At 42.9% G+C, this 18,769-nt stretch overlaps 1 protein-coding gene across 3 annotated transcripts in view; it reads left to right on the top strand.

Moving 5' to 3' along the window:
- The window catches only part of LOC106577881 (rho GTPase-activating protein 6), a 134,595-nt gene that overhangs the window by 102,642 nt on the left and 13,184 nt on the right, over positions 1-18,769 (top strand). For all 3 annotated transcript variants that reach the window (XM_045701570.2, XM_045701569.2, XM_014156301.3), the window contains exons 4-8: positions 4,065-4,150; positions 5,221-5,439; positions 7,173-7,383; positions 10,134-10,189; positions 13,135-13,285. In XM_045701570.2, coding sequence (XP_045557526.1) covers positions 4,065-4,150; positions 5,221-5,439; positions 7,173-7,383; positions 10,134-10,189; positions 13,135-13,285 — 723 coding nt within the window. The remainder of the gene's footprint in view (positions 1-4,064; positions 4,151-5,220; positions 5,440-7,172; positions 7,384-10,133; positions 10,190-13,134; positions 13,286-18,769) is intronic.

The following is an 18,769-nucleotide window of genomic DNA, read 5'->3' as shown; positions in this document are numbered from 1 at the left end:
AAAAGTTCTGTACCCTGTTTTCTGTCAATATACCTGGTAAAATAACGGTTAATAAACCAGTCTAAGGGGGGCCCTATAAACTTTGTGATAATCTGTTCCAAAATTTGTGTGTGTGTGGGGGGGGGGGGGGGTTACACATTTAGATTTTTGAGTGCAATTGCCCTTTAAATGAGCATCTGGCCCTTTCATTGCGCATCTAGCTAGTGAGGTATGTGCCATTTAACCTCTATGGGCTAGGTGGGACGCTAGCGTCCCCCCCGTGGTGCACTCCATCAACAGCAGGTGCATTTCAAGAGCGGCAAATTTGAATCCAAATAAATGTCAAAATTCAAATTTTTCAAACATACAACTATTTTACACCCTTTGAAAGATAAACATCTCCTTAATCTAACCACGTTTTACGATTTCAAAAAGGTTTTACGGCGAAAGCATAAATTTAGAGTATGTTAGGACAGTACATTTACAAGAGTTGTGTGTAATGTTTTGTCAATTCAAAGACAGGGTCACCAAAACCATAAAACCAGCTAAAATGATGCACTAACCTTTTACAATCTCCATCAGATGACACTCCTAGGACATTATGTTAGACAATGCATGCATTTTTAGTTCTATCAAGTTCATATTTATATCCAAAAACAGCGTTTTACTATGGCATTGATGTTGAGGAAATCGTTTCCCTCCAATAACCGGCAGTCAAGTCAGCGTCACAAATTAAATAATTAAAATTAGAAAACATTGGTAAAATATTATATTGTCATTTAAAGAATTATAGATTTACATCTCTTGAACACAATCAACTTGCCAGATTTAAAAATAACCTTACTGGGAAATCACACTTTGCAATAATCTGAGCACTGCGCCCAGAAAAATACGCGTTGCGATACAGACTAGTCGTCATGTTGGGGAGATCTAAAATCGAAAATACTATGTAAATAATCCATTACCTTTGATTCTCTTCATCAGATGTCACTTCCAGGTATCACAGGTCCATAACGAATGTAGTTTTGTTCAAAAAAGCTCATCATTTATGTCCAAAAATCTCCGTCTTGTTAGCACATGATCTAAGCCAGCCGGACTTCTCGTCATGAACGAGGGGAAAAAAATATATTAACGTTCGTTCAAACATGTCAAACGTTGTATAGCATAAATCATTAGGGCCTTTTTTAACCAGAACATGAATAATATTCAAGGTGGACGAATGCATACTCTTTTATAACGTATTGGAACGAGGGTACCCAACATGAACTCGCGCGCCAGGTGTCTAATGGGCCATCATCGTTCCATGGCTCTTGTTCGGTCAGATCTCCCTCCAGAAGACTCAAAACACTTTGTAAAGGCTGGTGACATCTAGTGGAAGCAATAGGAAGTGCCAAAATATTCCTCAGCCCCTGTGTTTTTCAATGGCATAGGTTTAAAGGTAATACAACACATCAGGTATCCACTTCCTGTCAGAAAATGTCTCAGGGTTTTGCCTGCCAAATGAGTTCTGTTATACTCACAGACACCATTCAAACAGTTTTAGAAACTTTAGAGTGTTTTCTATCCATATATAATAAGTATATGCATATTCTAGTTACTGGGTAGGATTAGTAACCAGATTAAATCGGGTACATTTTTTTTATCCAGCCGTGCAAATACTGCCCCCTAGCCCTAACAGGTTTTAATGGCTGCTGATAATTTCACGGCAAGGTTGGTAAATAACAACTAATAGATACAAATGATACAGTGCCTTCGGAAAGTATTCAGACCCCTTGACTTCATCAATCTACACACAATATCCTGTAATGACATAGCAAAAACAGCTCTTTCGAATTTTTGGTTAATTTATATAAAAAAGAAAAATAGAAATATTACATTTACATAAGTATTAAGACCCTTTACTCAGTACTTTGTTGAAGCACCGTAGGCAGCGATTACAGCCTCGAGTCTTATTGGGTATGACGCTACAAGCTTGGCAACCCTGTATTTGGGGAGTTTCGCCCATTTTTCTCTGCAGATCCTCTCAAGCTCTGTCAGGTTGGATGGGGAGCGTTGCTGAACAGCTATTTTCAGGTCTCTCCAGAGATGTTCGATTGAGTTCAAGTCCGGGTTCTGGCTGGGCCACTCAAGGACATTCAGAGACTTGTCCCGAAGCCACTCCTGCATCCTCTTGGCTGTGTGCTTAGGGTCATTGTCCTGTTGGAAGGTGAATTTTCGCCCCAGTCTAAGGTCCTGAGTGCTCTGGAGCAGGTTTTCATCAAGGATTTCTCTGTACTTTGCTCCGTTCATTTTTGCCTCGATCCTGACTAGTCTCCCAATCCCTGCTGCGGAAAAACATCCCCCAGCATGATGCCGCCACCACCATGCTTCACTGTAGGGATGGTGGCAGGTTACCTCCAGACGTCATGCTAGGCATTCAGGCCAAAGAGTTCAATCTTGATTCCATCAGACCAAAGAATCTAGAGGTGCCTTTTGGCAAACTCCAAGTGGGCTGTCTTGTGCCTTTTACTAAGGAGTGGCTTCCGTCTGGCCACTCTACCAAAAAAAAACTGATTGGTGGAGTACTGCAGAGATGGATGTACTTCTGGAAGGTTCTCCCATCTCCACAGAGGAACTCTAGAGCTCTGTCAGAGTGACCATCAGGTTCTTGGTCACCTCCCTGACCAAGGCCCTTCTCCCCCGATTGCTCAGTTTGGCCGGGTGTCCAGCTCTAGGAAGAGTCTTGGTGGTTCCCAACTTCTTCCATTTAAGAATGATGGAGGCCACTGTGTTCTTGGGGACCTTCAATGCTGCAGACATTTTTTGGTACCCTTCCCCAGATCTGTGTCTCGACACAATCCTGTCTCGGAGCTCTAAGGACAATTCCTTTGACCTCATGGCTTGGTGTTTGTTCTGACATGCACTATCAACTGTGGGACCTTATATAGACAGGTGTGTGTCTTTCCACATCATGTCCAATCAATTGAATTTACCACAGGTAGACTCCAAAAGATGATCAATGGAAACAAGATGCACCTCAGGTAAATTTCGAGTCTCATAGCAAAGGGTCTGAATACTTATGTAAATAAGGTAATTTTAATACATTTGCAAACATTTCTAAAAACCTGTTTTCGCCTTTGTCATTATGGGGTATTGTGTGTAGATTGATGAGGATTTTAATTTATTTAATACATTTTAGAATAAAACTGTAACGTAACAAAATGTGAAAAAAGTAAAGGGCTATGAAAACATTCTGAAGACACTGTATACTCATGATATACTTCTGCCAGGTAAGCCTACTTTGCAGTTAACATTTCATTTAGAAGGTTTTTGGGGAATGTATTTCTGTCAACCCACAAGATGGTTATCACATCAATTGGCTACACACAGACAGACAGGGGAAATATTTCTGGAGATTAATTGGCTAATATTATGTTAGGGTTTGGCATTTTAAGCCAATAGCGGCTGATACCTGTGGGATTTGTTTATGACAGTTAGCAGTTAAACACGTGAAAATTCCATGTACTTTCAGAATTGTTTCGCAAGCTACTTATAGGTGGTCTGCCGAGCTACTGTTAGGCGATCAACCTGTGGGAAACCACTGACATAGGCCATTACTGGGCCCCAATCCCCATGGGTAGAATATATGGTTCCCACCATAGTAATGTTGCTGTTGTATGTATGGCTATTTAACCCTCAAAACACAGGGGAAGATAGATGAAACACCTTCCTGTTTGTGAGTAGTGGAGATGAGATGGGATTAGAATGGGTGGAGGGAAGGAGAGGAATGTTGATAGTCTCAGGGAGGAAGGGAATTACAACTTGTTAAAAATAAGTATCCCTAATGTAAGATTGTTTTTTTTCTCTCTCTCTCTCTCTCTCTCTCTCTCTCTCTCTCTCTCCTTCCCCATCTATCCCTCTCTCTTTTCCTCCATCCATACCTATTTTTCCCTTCCCTCTATCCCTCCCTTCCTCTCTCTTTCTCCATCCCTCCCTCTCTCCCTCTTTCCCTTCTCCTTCCGCCCTCCAACCCTCGTTTTTCCTTCCATCTATCCCTTCCCTCCTCCCCTCTATCCCTTCTCTCCCTCCCTTCACCTCTCCCACAGAGACAGCCGCCAAGGCGTTTGGTATAACCCTCTCCCAGGCGATAGCCAACGACCGGGCGTACAAGCAGCGCCAGGATGCTCTGAAGGTTGGTTGTTTTCTACGTTAGATTGATTTACTGTAAAGTGTGAAAAAATACAGTAAAAACTCAGCAGTGGGTCTAGATCCAGGTGAACAACTAAGTATCCAAAAGAAAGTAAAAAAAAAAATTCAACTCCCGCTAGAAAAGACAGAAGCATCAAATCAAATCAAATGTATTTATATAGCCCTTCTTACATCAGCTGATGTCTCAAAGTGCTGTACAGAAACCCAGCCTAAAACCCCAAACAGCAAGCAATGCAGGTGTAGAAGCACGGTGGCTAGGAAAAACTCCCTAGAAAGGCCAAAACCTAGGAAGAAACCTAGAGAGGAACCAGGCTCTGAGGGGTGGCCAGTCCTCTTCTGGCTGTGCCAGGTGGAGATTATAACAGCACATGGCCTAGATGTTCAAATGTTCATAAATGACCAGCATGGTCAAATAATAATAATCTTAGTAGTTGTCGAGGGTGCAACAGATCAGCACCTCAGGAGTAAATGTCAGTTGGCTTTTCATAGCCGATCTTTGAGAGTATCTCTACCGCTCCTGCTGTCTCTAGAGAGTTGAAAACAGCAGGTCTGGGACAGGTAGCACGTCCGGTGAACAGGTCAGGGTTCCATAGCCTCAGGCAGAACAGTTGGAACAGCTGTCTGACTCATGACTGACCTCTCCTTTGGGGGTGCTCTTGTATTTTTTCAACTGTTTTCATCCAAACCTCAGGTCTGCTCCTTCTAGAACAACATTTTAAAGGGATAGCCCTTTTTCTACTTACCAAAAGTCCAGTATGAAGGAAGTTGAATGTAGTTTCGCGAGCCAATGCTAGCTAATGTTAGCTCAATGACTGGAAGTCTACCGGAACAGCTAGCATACTGGCTCGCGAAACTACCTACAACTTCCTTCATACTGGACGCAGAGACAAAACAAATGGTATCAATGATTTTATCTGACTCTGGGTAAGAATAAAAAGGGTAATTGTCAAATTATCACACTACCACTTTACTTTAGTTCGTTTTACTGTAAAGTGTGTTGCAATTGATTTGATTTGAGTTTGAAAGTTTGTTCTGATTTGATTTTCTCTGAAGGAGAGCAGAAGAGACTGTCTGGATCTGGAGGCCAGCGTCCTAATGTTCCGGGCTGAAAAACGCCAGCTTAGCGACGGGAACAAACCCCTCTGCAGCACGGCTTCATCACCCTTCAGTGGATCAACAGCTTCATCTTCATCATCCTCGTCAGTACTGGAGCTGCACAGCAAGCCACTCTCCCCCAGGTTCCTGGATAACACGGCTAGAGTGCAGAGACGGGTGAGTTGGAGAGCACAGACAAAGACACGCGAGCACGTGTTGTGCACACATGAACACACACACACACACAGAGACACACACACAGAGACACAGACACAGAGACACAGACACAGACAGACACACACAGACACACAATGAGAACGTTGGAACTGAAATATGCTGACCTCTTCTGTGCTTTTGAAAGAGCTGTCAGAAGTCCAACAAACATTTGTCAACAAAGATTTTCAAAACAGGACCATTTTAATATATAATGTCAAAGTGGAACTATGTTTTCCACATTTTGTTTTATTACATTTAAGTGTTTATGTCACTGCCTACACACAATACCCCATAATGTCAAAGTGGAACTATGTTTTCCAATTTTTTTGGGGATTAATTCAAAATTAAAAGCTAATGTCTTGATTCAATTAGTATTTAACCCCTTTGCTATGGCAAACCTAAATAAGTTTAGGAGTACAAATTTGCTTCACAAGTCACACACAAATAGCATGGACTAGTGTTTAACATGGATTAGTGTTTAACATGGACTAGTGTGTAACATGGACTAGTGTTTAACATGGACTAGTGTTTAACATGGACTAGTGTGTAACATGGACTAGTGTTTAACATGGACTAGTGTTTAACATGGACTAGTGTTTAACATGGACTAGTGTGTAACATGGACTAGTGTTTAACATGGACTAGTGTTTAATATAATTTTTTTATGACTACCTCATCTCTGTACCCCAATTACATAAATTGTATTATCTGAAATAAATTATATTATTATATTATACAATTATCTGTAAGGTCCCTCAATCGAGCAGTGCATTTCAAACACAGATTCAACCACAAAGACCAGGGAGGTTTTCCAATGTCTCGCAAAGAAGGGCACCTATTGGTAGATGGATAAAAAAAGTATAATTACTTGAAGTTATTAATACACTTTGGATGGTGTATCAATACACCCAGTCACTACAAAGGTATAGGCTTCCTTCCTAACTCAGCTGCCCGGAGAGGAAGGAAACCGCTCAGGGATTTCACTATGGTGACATTATAACAGTTACAGAGTTTAATGGCTGTGATAGGAGAAAAACAAGTAGGGATCAATAACATTATAGCTACTCCATAATACTAACCTAAATGACAGAGTGAAAAGAAGGAAGCCTGTACAAAATACAAATATTCCTGGGAAAGATGGATTGGCAAGAAAAAAAGGAAACAAAAGGAACTAATAAATGAATGAGCAACGTTCCCTCTAAACTGCGCACGTGCGCGGCTGTGCACTTCCTCCAGGACTGCCGCGCCGAAGAAATGCCGCGCATTAGTTTGCACTATATAGATCAATGTGTCTCTATCGTTCCTTTGTTAACTCGCTCGTTTCCCTCCTTCACTTTCTCTCATTACTTTATATCCATAAACTCTCTTAAAATGTTCCTCTCTTCCTCCTTCTTGTCTCTCTTCCTCCTTCCTGTATCTCTTCCTCCCTCCTGTGTCTCATCTCCCTCCTCTCTGCTCCCTCACTCTCTTGTCTCCCTATCTTATTTCTTTCCTCTCCTGCTCAATCCATTCTCATCCCCTCTATTCCCTCTCCCTTATAATCTATAATCTAACTTGAAATGCTAAAACTCTCTCTTTCTCCCCTCTCTGTCTCTCTCCATCTCTCTCTCTCTCTCTCTCTCTCTCTCTCTCTTTCTTTCTTTCTTTCTCTCTCTCTTTTTTTTTGTTTCTCTTCCCAAATTCCCCTTTTACAGGGTGGCCTATCAGTGGACTGCATCTCAGATCTTGTAGAGAGCCAGTCCCGCCTGTTGGAGGCGCTGCAGCTGTCCCACCCTGCAGAGCTGGAGCTGAAGAAGACTGCAGCCGGAGCAGGGGGGCGGACCCAGACCAAGCTCAGCCTCAACCCCATCTATAAACAGGTCCCCCGCGTGGTGGAACGTTGCTGCTGTCACATTGAGAGACATGGTGAGTGTGTTTAAGTGTGTTTGTTATTTTGTTGTACATTTTATGTTTATTTTATTAATTATTTCTATCATGCACAAATATTCATTATACAAATTATCAGCGATCAACAATTTACATCACTACATCAAACATGTCTAAAACAAAACAAAACACAGGTAAAAACAAGAAAATACTTTAAATACATTAAAAAAAAGACATTTAAACAAATAAAGTGCAGTTGAATTCACTTAGGAAAAATTCTCAATGATTCAAGAAGATGTTATTATTTTTGTTATTAACTATGGATAAAGTCTTAACCACATGATTAAAGTAAATCACAAATATTTGTAATTTTGGTATAGAATTCTGGAATTTTTGTTTGTGTATAAAGTATTTGGCAACAAGAATAAAACAATTCACAGTAATTTCAATGGTCTTCTTATAATTGCAATAGTAACATATTAAATCCTTCATGTCAAAAACATGGGTAGTGTTCAAAAAGCTAAATATCTGCTCTGCAAAGGTTTTCCGATAAAATTCTATCACAGATTTACGTTCATAGGACAAGAGCGTAAGATTTTCTTTGTCACAGAAAACACAGATATCATCAATATCAAAACATTTGGACAACATAGATTTACATGGATATACTGTATCTTATTTAGAATCTTAAAGTGCACTTCTGTAAATTTGTTTGGTATACAGTATTTGTAAGGCATCAGCCAAGCTTTTTTTTCAGGAATAAACATGTTCAAAAATGTTTTACCTCTACGTGTAAATTGGTTCTGTGAACAATTCATCAAATGGCTACGCGGATTATTTGCATTGACCCCCCCACCCCCTTTGTTTTTACACTGCTGCTACTCGCTGTTTATTATCTATGCATAGTCAATTTACCTCTACCTACATGTACATATTCCCTCAATTACCTCGACTAACCTGAACCCCCGCACATTGACTCGGTACCAGTACTCCCTGTATATAGCCTTGTTATTGTTATTTTATTGTGTTACTTTTTTTACTTTAGTTTATTTAGTAAGTATTAAATATGTAATTTTCTTAAAACTGCATTGTTAGTTAAGGGCTTGTAAGTAAGCATTTCACGGTAAGGTCTACACCTGTTGTATTCAGCGCATGTCACAAATACAATGCGATTTGATTTGATCTCTTTAGAGGTAGAGGGATTTACAAACAAAGACAATGAGGGGTACACAAAGCGAGACATTCCCTCTACCTTGGACAGAAGCACTCTCCAAAGTATGGATCCCTTTGTAGCCAAGTATTAAATATATTCTTGGGTTTTCTTAATTTTAGGACATACATTCACATGTTGTCTGACTAAGTGATTTTTAGATAGATGTATTCCTAAATATTTAACACAGTACTTTAGAGGAATGTTTTCTATTTCTTTATCTTCATGTAAACAAGATTTCAGAAACGTTCAGTTTTAAACCAGAGCCAATAGAGAATGCAGTGATGTCATTAAGGGCATGGACGACCTGGTCTTTGTCTTTAAAAACAAAAAGTAGTATCGTCAGCCTTTTGGGGAATTTGGATTTCTCTGTCAAAAATCAATAAGCCATACAAATGTGCATTATTCTGAATATCTACAGATAGAAGTTCCACAACCAAAATGTATTTAAAAAAAGGCTGAATTGGGTAGTACACGTATTTTGGATGTATTAAGGTTTAGTATCACAGAACTATTTATATCTTCGTAAAACATGCGAATGACTTCGATAACATTTTCACCAAAAAGTTGGAGACCGAATGAGAAATTCGTGTTCAATTGTGTCAAAGGCTTTACAGAAGCCTGAAAAGAAAATATAATCTGAGCCAATTGCGTCTGAATAGTCCGTACTTTCCAAGACTAAAAGAATGTTGGATTTTTATGTGCCGGCCCTTCATAAATTCTGCTTGAGTATCATTTATAATGTTGTCTTTTCCTTTCTTTAGTCTTTTGGCATAAACCAGAGCAATTCATTTGTAGTCAATATTTAATAAAGTGTGTGTGTGTGTGTGTGTGTGTGTGTGTGTAGATGTGTCTGTTTATCAAGCCATTTTTACATCAGCATTTTTAAAGCACATGTTTCTAGTTTTCCGGGATACAGTATTTTCAACCTCACTTCTGTTTTCCTCGGGCGTCTTGCTCCGCCTGCTATGTTAGGTTACAAGTGCTGTACAAATACCCAGCCTATAACCACAAAGAGAGCCGCAGTGGCCATGACTAACAGCCTAGAAGGCAGGAACAGACGAAGAATCCTAGAGAGGATGCAGAATCAGAGGGCTGTCCTCTTCTGGCTCCACCTTCATCATAGGAATCCATTCGTAACACAGGTTAGGGTTGTGTCCAGTTATATCACTACAGCCTATGGGTGAGACACAGAGGATACAATGAACCACCAACTGTTATTAATGTCACGTCTGCTCCCGCTCCCCCTCTCTGGCGCTCGAGGTCGCCAGGCTGCTCATCATTACGCACAGCTGTCACCAGCGTTATTCGCACCAGCGCTTCATTGGACTCACCTGGTCTCCATCACGTTATTGATTGTCTCCCCTATATCTGTCACTTCCTCAGTTTCATCCCAGTGATTGATGTTGTTTTGTTTCTCTTGTCCAGACGCTGTTTTTGCTTTGTTTCATGTCTATTTATTATTAAATCATCACCCTGTACTTGCTTCCAGTCTCCCAGTGTCTGTCGTCTCAAGACCGTTACAATTAACTGTTAAAAATGTTCCACTTTTTTAAAATATCAACTGTGTCTTCTCAAGGGCTACAAACTGTGGGGATCTTTCGAGTTGGCAGCTCCATAAAGAGAGTTCGGCAGGTGAGGCATTAAAAATATATATATAATTATCCACATTACATGTTAGCACTGTAGTGATTTATACCTACTGGGTGTAATGATGTACTGTAGTGATTTATACCTACTGGGTGTAATGATGTACTGTAGTGATTTATACCTACTGGGTGTAATGATGTACTGTAGTGATTTATACCTACTGGGTGTAATGATGTACTGTAGTGATTTATACCTACTGGGTGTAATGATGTACTGTAGTGATTTATACCTACTGGGTGTAATGATGTACTGTAGTGATTTATACCTACTGGGTTTAATGATGTACTGTAGTGATTTATACCTACTGGGTGTAATGATGTACTGTAGTGATTTATACCTACTGGGTGTAATGATGTTGTGTTGATGTTGTGTTGGTGTTGATGTTGTGTTGTGTTGATGTTGATGTTGTGTTGATGTTGATGTTGTGTTGATGTTGATGTTGTGTTGATGTTGTGTTGATGTTGATGTTGTGTTGTGTTGATGTTGTGTTGTGTTGATGTTGTGTTGATGTTGTGTTGATGTTGTGTTGGTGTTGATGTTGTGTTGTGTTGTCTTGATGTTGTGTTGATGTTGATGTTGTGTTGTGTTGATGTTGTGTTGTGTTGATGTTGTGTTGTGTTGATGTTGTGTTGATGTTGATGTTGATGTTGTGTTGTGTTGATGTTGGTGTTGATGTTGTGTTGTGTTGATGTTGATGTTGTGTTGATGTTGTGTTGTGTTGTCTTGATGTTGTGTTGATGTTGTGTTGGTGTTTGTGTTGTGTTGATGTTGATGTTGTGTTGGTTTTGTGTTGATGTTGTGTTGGTGTTGTGTTGTGTTGTGTTGATGTTGTGTTGATGTTGATGTTGGTGTTGTGTTGATGTTGTGTTGATGTTGATGTTGATGTTGTGTTGATGTTGTGTTGATGCTGTGTTGATGTTGTGTTGATGTTGGTGTTGATGTTGATGTTGTGTTGATGTTGTGTTGATGTTGATGTTGTGTTGATGTTGTGTTGGTGTTTGTGTTGTGTTGATATTGATGTTGTGTTGATGTTGTGTTGTGTTGTGTTGATGCTGTGTTGATGTTGTGTTGATGATGTTGTGTTGATGTTGTGTTGATGATGTTGTGTTGATGTTGTGTTGATGTTGTGTTGATGTTGATGTTGTGTTGATGTTGTGTTGATGTTGTGTTGTGTTGATGTTGATGTTGTGTTGATGTTGTGTTGTGTTGTGTTGATGCTGTGTTGATGTTGTGTTGATGTTGATGTTGTGTTGATGTTGATGTTGTGTTGTGTTGGTGTTGTGCTGGAGTTGTGTTGATGTTGTGTTGGTGTTGTGTTGATATTGATGTTGTGTTGATGTTGTGTTGATGTTGTGTTGATGTTGATGTTGTGTTGTGTTGATATTGATGTTGTGTTGATGTTGTGTTGATACTGATGTTGTGTTGTGTTGATGTTGGTGTTGATGTTGATGTTGTGTTGATGTTGATGTTGTGTTGATGTTGTGTTGTGTTGGTGTTGTGCTGGAGTTGTGTTGATGTTGTGTTTATGTTGTGTTGGTGTTGATGTTGTGTTGATGTTGATGTTGTGTTGATGTTGATGTTGATGTTGTGTTGATGTTGTGTTGTGTTGGTGTTGTGCTGGAGTTGTGTTGATGTTGTGTTTATGTTGTGTTGGTGTTGATGTTGTGTTGATGTTGATGTTGTGTTGATGTTGTGTTGGTGTTGTGTTGGTGTTGATGTTGTGTTGGTATTGTGTTGGTGTTGATGTTGTGTTGGTGTTGTGTTGGTGTTGTGTTGGTGTTGATGTTGATGTTGTGTTGATGTTGTGTTGATGTTGTGTTGTGTTGATATTGATGTTGTGTTGATGTTGTGTTGTGTTGATGTTGTGTTGGTGTTGTGTTGATGTTGTGTTGATATTGGTGTTGTGTTGATGTTGTGTTGATGTTGATGTTGATGTTGTGTTGTGTTGATGTTGATGTTGTGTTGATGTTGTGTTGATGTTGATGTTGTGTTGATGTTGTGTTGATGTTGATGTTGGTGTTGTGTTTATGTTGTGTTGATGTTGTGTTGTGTTGATGTTGTGTTGTGTTGTGTTGGTGTTGTGTTGATATTGTGTTGATGTTGTGTTGTGTTGATGTTGTGTTGATGTTGATGTTGTGTTGTGTTGATGTTGATGTTGTGTTGTGTTGATGTTGTGTTGTGTTGATGTTGATGTTGTGTTGGTGTTGTGTTGTGTTGATATTGATGTTGTGTTGGTGTTGTGTTGGTGTTGTGTTGATGTTGTGTTGTGTTGATGTTGTGTTGTGTTGATGTTGTGTTGATGTTGTGTTGGTGTTGTGTGATGTTGTGTTGGTGTTGTGTTGGTGTTGTGTTGGTGTTGTGTTGTGTTGATATTGATGTTGTGTTGGTGTTGTGTTGGTGTTGTGTTGATGTTGTGTTGTGTTGATGTTGTGTTGATGTTGTGTTGATGTTGATGTTGTGTTGATATTGGTGTTGTGTTGATGTTGTGTTGATGTTGATGTTGTGTTTGTGTTGTGTTGATATTGATGTTGTGTTGATGTTGTGTTTGTGTTGTGTTGGTGTTGTGTTGATGTTGTGTTGATGTTGTGTTTGTGTTGTGTTGATGTTGATGTTGTGTTGATATTGGTGTTGTGTTGATGTTGTGTTGATGTTGATATTGATGTTGTGTTGATGTTGTGTTGTGTTGTGTTGTGTTGATATTGATGTTGTGTTGTGTTGTGTTGATATTGATGTTGTGTTAATGTTGTGTTGGTGTTGTGACAGGTGTATTTCTCCTCTGTGTACGCAGGGCCGTTGATCCCTGACATTTTCTGTTTTCAAAGCATCATCACACGGGAAACTGACCTTTTATTTACTGCGTGTTTGGCCGGTGCATGTTAACTTGTTTATGTGTATGTCTGGTTCTGATTTGTGTGTGTTTCCCCCTGCAGCTGCGTGAGGACTTTGACATGGGGGCAGATGTGTGTCTGGAAGAGGAGAACAGTGTCCATGACGTAGCAGCTCTGCTGAAGGAGTTCCTCAGAGACATGCCTGACCCTCTACTGCCTAGAGAGCTCTACTCTGCTTTCCTCCACGCCAACAGTACGACACCCTCCCCCCCCCATCTCTGTCCTCTCTGTGGGTATCTAACCCATCTCTGTCCTCTCTGTGGGTATCTAACCCATCTCTGTCCTCTCTGTGGGTATCTATCCCATCACTGTCCCCTCTGTGGGGTTAGGTATCTATCCCATCACTGTCCCCTCTGTGGGGTTAGGTATCTATCCCATCACTGTCTCCTCTGTGGGGTTAGGTATCTATCCCATCACTGTCTCCTCTGTGGGGTTAGGTATCTATCCCATCACTGTCCCCTCTGTGGGGTTAGGTATCTATCCCATCACTGTCTCCTCTGTGGGGTTAGGTATCTATCCCATCACTGTCTCCTCTGTGGGGTTAGGTATCTATCCCATCACTGTCTCCTCTGTGGGGTTAGGTATCTATCCCATCACTGTCTCCTCTGTGGGGTTAGGTATCTATCCCATCACTGTCTCCTCTGTGGGGTTAGGTATCTATCCCATCACTGTCCCCTCTGTGGGGTTAGGTATCTATCCCATCACTGTCTCCTCTGTGGGGTTAGGTATCTATCCCATCACTGTCTCCTCTGTGGGGTTAGGTATCTATCCCATCACTGTCCCCTCTGTGGGGTTAGGTATCTATCCCATCACTGTCCCCTCTGTGGGGTTAGGTATCTATCCCATCACTGTCCCCTCTGTGGGGTTAGGTATCTATCCCATCACTGTCCCCTCTGTGGGGTTAGGTATCTATCCCATCACTGTCCCCTCTGTGGGGTTAGGTATCTAACCCATCACTGTCTCCTCTGTGGGGTTAGGTATCTATCCCATCACTGTCTCCTCTGTGGGGTTAGGTATCTATCCCATCACTGTCTCCTCTGTGGGGTTAGGTATCTATCCCATCACTGTCTCCTCTGTGGGGTTAGGTATCTATCCCATCACTGTCCCCTCTGTGGGGTTAGGTATCTATCCCATCACTGTCTCCTCTGTGGGGTTAGGTATCTATCCCATCACTGTCTCCTCTGTGGGGTTAGGTATCTATCCCATCACTGTCTCCTCTGTGGGGTTAGGTATCTATCCCATCACTGTCCCCTCTGTGGGGTTAGGTATCTATCCCATCACTGTCCCCTCTGTGGGGTTAGGTATCTATCCCATCACTGTCTCCTCTGTGGGGTTAGGTATCTATCCCATCACTGTCCCCTCTGTGGGGTTAGGTATCTATCCCATCACTGTCTCCTCTGTGGGGTTAGGTATCTATCCCATCACTGTCTCCTCTGTGGGGTTAGGTATCTATCCCATCACTGTCCCCTCTGTGGGGTTAGGTATCTATCCCATCACTGTCTCCTCTGTGGGGTTAGGTATCTATCCCATCACTGTCCCCTCTGTGGGGTTAGGTATCTATCCCATCACTGTCTCCTCTGTGGGGTTAGGTATCTATCCCATCACTGTCCCCTCTGTGGGGTTAGGTATCTGTCCCATCACTGTCCCCTCTGTGGGGTTAGGTATCTATCCCATCACTGTCTCCTCTGTGGGGTTAGGTATCTATCCCATCACTGTCTCCTCTGTGGGGTTAGGTATCTATCCCATCACTGTCCCCTCTGTGGGGTTGGGTATCTATCCCATCACTGTCTCCTCTGTGGGGTTAGGTATCTATCCCATCACTGTCTCCTCTGTGGGGTTAGGTATCTATCCCATCACTGTCTCCTCTGTGGGGTTAGGTATCTATCCCATCACTGTCTCCTCTGTGGGGTTAGGTATCTAACCCATCACTGTCTCCTCTGTGGGGTTAGGTATCTATCCCATCACTGTCTCCTCTGTGGGGTTAGGTATCTATCCCATCACTGTCTCCTCTGTGGGGTTAGGTATCTATCCCATCACTGTCTCCTCTGTGGGGTTAGGTATCTATCCCATCACTGTCCCCTCTGTGGGGTTAGGTATCTATCCCATCACTGTCCCCTCTGTGGATATCTATCCCATCACTGTCCCCTCTGTGGGGTTAGGTATCTATCCCATCACTGTCCCCTCTGTGGGGTTAGGTATCTATCCCATCACTGTCTCCTCTGTGGGGTTAGGTATCTATCCCATCACTGTCTCCTCTGTGGGGTTAGGTATCTATCCCATCACTGTCTCCTCTGTGGGGTTAGGTATCTATCCCATCACTGTCTCCTCTGTGGGGTTAGGTATCTATCCCATCACTGTCCCCTCTGTGGGGTTAGGTATCTATCCCATCACTGTCTCCTCTGTGGGGTTAGGTATCTATCCCATCACTGTCTCCTCTGTGGGGTTAGGTATCTATCCCATCACTGTCCCCTCTGTGGGGTTAGGTATCTATCCCATCACTGTCTCCTCTGTGGATATCTATCCCATCACTGTCCCCTCTGTGGGTATCTATCCCATCTGTCCTCTCTGTGGGTATCTAACCCATCTGTCTCCTCTGTGGGTATCTAACCCATCTGTCTCCTCTGTGGGTATCTAACCCATCTCTGTCCTCTCTGTGGGTATCTAACCCATCTGTCCTCTCTGTGGATATCTAACCCATCTGTCTCCTCTGTGGGTATCTAACCCATCTGTCTCCTCTGTGGGTATCTAACCCATCTGTCTCCTCTCTGTGAGTATCTAACCCATCTCTGTCCTCTCTGTGGGTATCTAACCCATCTGTCTCCTCTCTGTGGGTATCTAACCCATCTGTCTCCTCTCTGTGGGTATCTAACCCATCTCTGTCCTCTCTGTGGGTATCTAACCCATCTCTGTCCTCTCTGTGGGTATCTAACCCATCTGTCTCCTCTCTGTGGGTATCTAACCCATCTGTCTCCTCTCTGTGGGTATCTAACCCATCTCTGTCCTCTCTGTGAGTATCTAACCCATCTGTCTCCTCTCTGTGGGTATCTAACCCATCTCTGTCCTCTCTGTGGGTATCTAACCCATCTGTCTCCTCTCTGTGGGTATCTAACCCATCTGTCCCCTCTGTGGGTATCTAACCCATCTGTCTCCTCTCTGTGGGTATCTAACCCATCTCTGTCCTCTCTGTGGGTATCTAACCCATCTCTGTCCTCTCTGTGGGTATTTAACCCATCTCTGTCCTCTCTGTGGGTATCTAACCCATCTGTCCTCTCTGTGGGTATCTAACCCATCTGTCCTCTCTGTGGGTATCTAACCCATCTGTCTCCTCTCTGTGGGTATGTAACCCATCTCTGTCCTCTCTGTGGGTATCTAACCCATCTCTGTCCTCTCTGTGGATATCTAACCCATCTGTCTCCTCTCTGTGGGTATCTAACCCATCTCTGTCCTCTCTGTGGGTATCTAACCCATCTGTCTCCTCTCTGTGGGTATCTAACCCATCTGTCCTCTCTGTGGGTATCTAACCCATCTGTCTCCTCTCTGTGGGTATCTAACCCATCTGTCCTCTCTGTGGATATCTAACCCATCTCTGTCCTCTCTGTGGGTATCTAACCCATCTGTCTCCTCTCTGTGGGTATCTAACCCATCTGTCTCCTCTCTGTGAGTATCTAACCCATCTGTCTCCTCTCTGTGGGTATCTAACCCATCTGTCCTCTCTGTGGGTATCTAACCCATCTCTGTCCTCTCTGTGGGTATCTAACCCATCTCTGTCCTCTCTGTGGGTATCTAACCCATCTGTCTCCTCTCTGTGGGTATCTAACCCATCTCTGTCCTCTCTGTGGGTATCTAACCCATCTGTCTCCTCTCTGTGGGTATCTAACCCATCTGTCCCCTCTGTGGGTATCTAACCCATCTGTCTCCTCTCTGTGGGTATCTAACCCATCTGTCCTCTCTGTGGGTATCTAACCCATCTCTGTCCTCTCTGTGGGTATCTAACCCATCTGTCTCCTCTCTGTGGGTATCTAACCCATCTGTCTCCTCTCTGTGGGTATCTAACCCATCTGTCTCCTCTCTGTGGGTATCTATCCCATCTGTCCTCTCTGTGGGTATCTAACCCATCTGTCTCCTCTCTGTGGGTATCTAACCCATCTGTCTCCTCTCTGTGGGTATCTATCCCATCTGTCCTCTCTGTGGGTATCTAACCCATCTGTCTCCTCTCTGTGGGTATCTAACCCATCTGTCCTCTCTGTGGGTATCTAACCCATCTGTCTCCTCTCTGTGGGTATCTAACCCATCTGTCTCCTCTCTGTGGGTATCTAACCCATCTGTCTCCTCTCTGTGGGTATCTATCCCATCTGTCCTCTCTGTGGGTATCTAACCCATCTGTCTCCTCTCTGTGGGTATCTAACCCATCTGTCTCCTCTCTGTGGGTATCTAACCCATCTGTCTCCTCTCTGTGAGTATCTAACCCATCTGTCTCCTCTCTGTGGGTATCTAACCCATATGTCCTCTCTGTGGCTATCTAACCCATCTCTGTCCTCTCTGTGGGTATCTAACCCATCTCTGTCCTCTCTGTGGGTATCTAACCCATCTCTGTCCTCTCTGTGGATATCTAACCCATCTGTCTCCTCTCTGTGGGTATCTAACCCATCTGTCTCCTCTCTGTGGGTATCTAACCCATCTCTGTCCTCTCTGTGGGTATCTAACCCATCTGTCCTCTCTGTGGATATCTAACCCATCTCTGTCCTCTCTGTGGGTATCTAACCCATCTCTGTCCTCTCTGTGGGTATCTAACCCATCTGTCTCCTCTCTGTGGGTATCTAACCCATCTGTCTCCTCTCTGTGAGTATCTAACCCATCTGTCCTCTCTGTGGGTATCTAACCCATCTGTCTCCTCTCTGTGGGTATCTAACCCATCTCTGTCCTCTCTGTGGGTATCTAACCCATATGTGTCCCCTCTGTGGGTATCTAACCCATCTCTGTCCTCTCTGTGGGTATCTAACCCATCTGTCCTCTCTGTGGGTATCTAACCCATCTGTCCTCTCTGTGGGTATCTAACCCATCTGTCCTCTCTGTGGGTATCTAACCCATCTCTGTCCTCTCTGTGGGTATCTAACCCATCTCTGTCCTCTCTGTGGGTATCTAACCCATCTCTGTCCTCTCTGTGGGTATCTAACCCATCTGTCCTCTCTGTGGGTATCTAACCCATCTCTGTCCTCTCTGTGGGTATCTAACCCATCTGTCTCCTCTCTGTGAGTATCTAACCCATCTGTCCTCTCTGTGGATATCTAACCCATCTCTGTCCTCTCTGTGGGTATCTAACCCATCTGTCTCCTCTGTGGGTATCTAACCCATCTCTGTCCTCTCTGTGAGTATCTAACCCATCTCTGTCCTCTCTGTGGGTATCTAACCCATCTGTCTCCTCTCTGTGAGTATCTAACCCATCTGTCCTCTCTGTGAGTATCTAACCCATCTGTCCCCTCTGTGGGTATCTAACCCATCTGTCCTCTCTGTGGGTATCTAGCCCATCTGTCTCCTCTCTGTGGGTATCTAACCCATCTGTCTCCTCTCTGTGGGTATCTAACCCATCTCTGTCCTCTCTGTGGGTATCTAACCCATCTGTCTCCTCTGTGGGTATCTAACCCATCTGTCTCCTCTCTGTGGGTATCTAACCCATCTG

The sequence above is a fragment of the Salmo salar genome, chromosome 18 (genome assembly GCF_965601325.2).
Source record: "Salmo salar chromosome 18, fSalSal1, whole genome shotgun sequence".
Lineage (NCBI taxonomy): Eukaryota > Metazoa > Chordata > Actinopteri > Salmoniformes > Salmonidae > Salmo > Salmo salar.
This window is presented reverse-complemented; position numbering and strand designations above follow the sequence as displayed.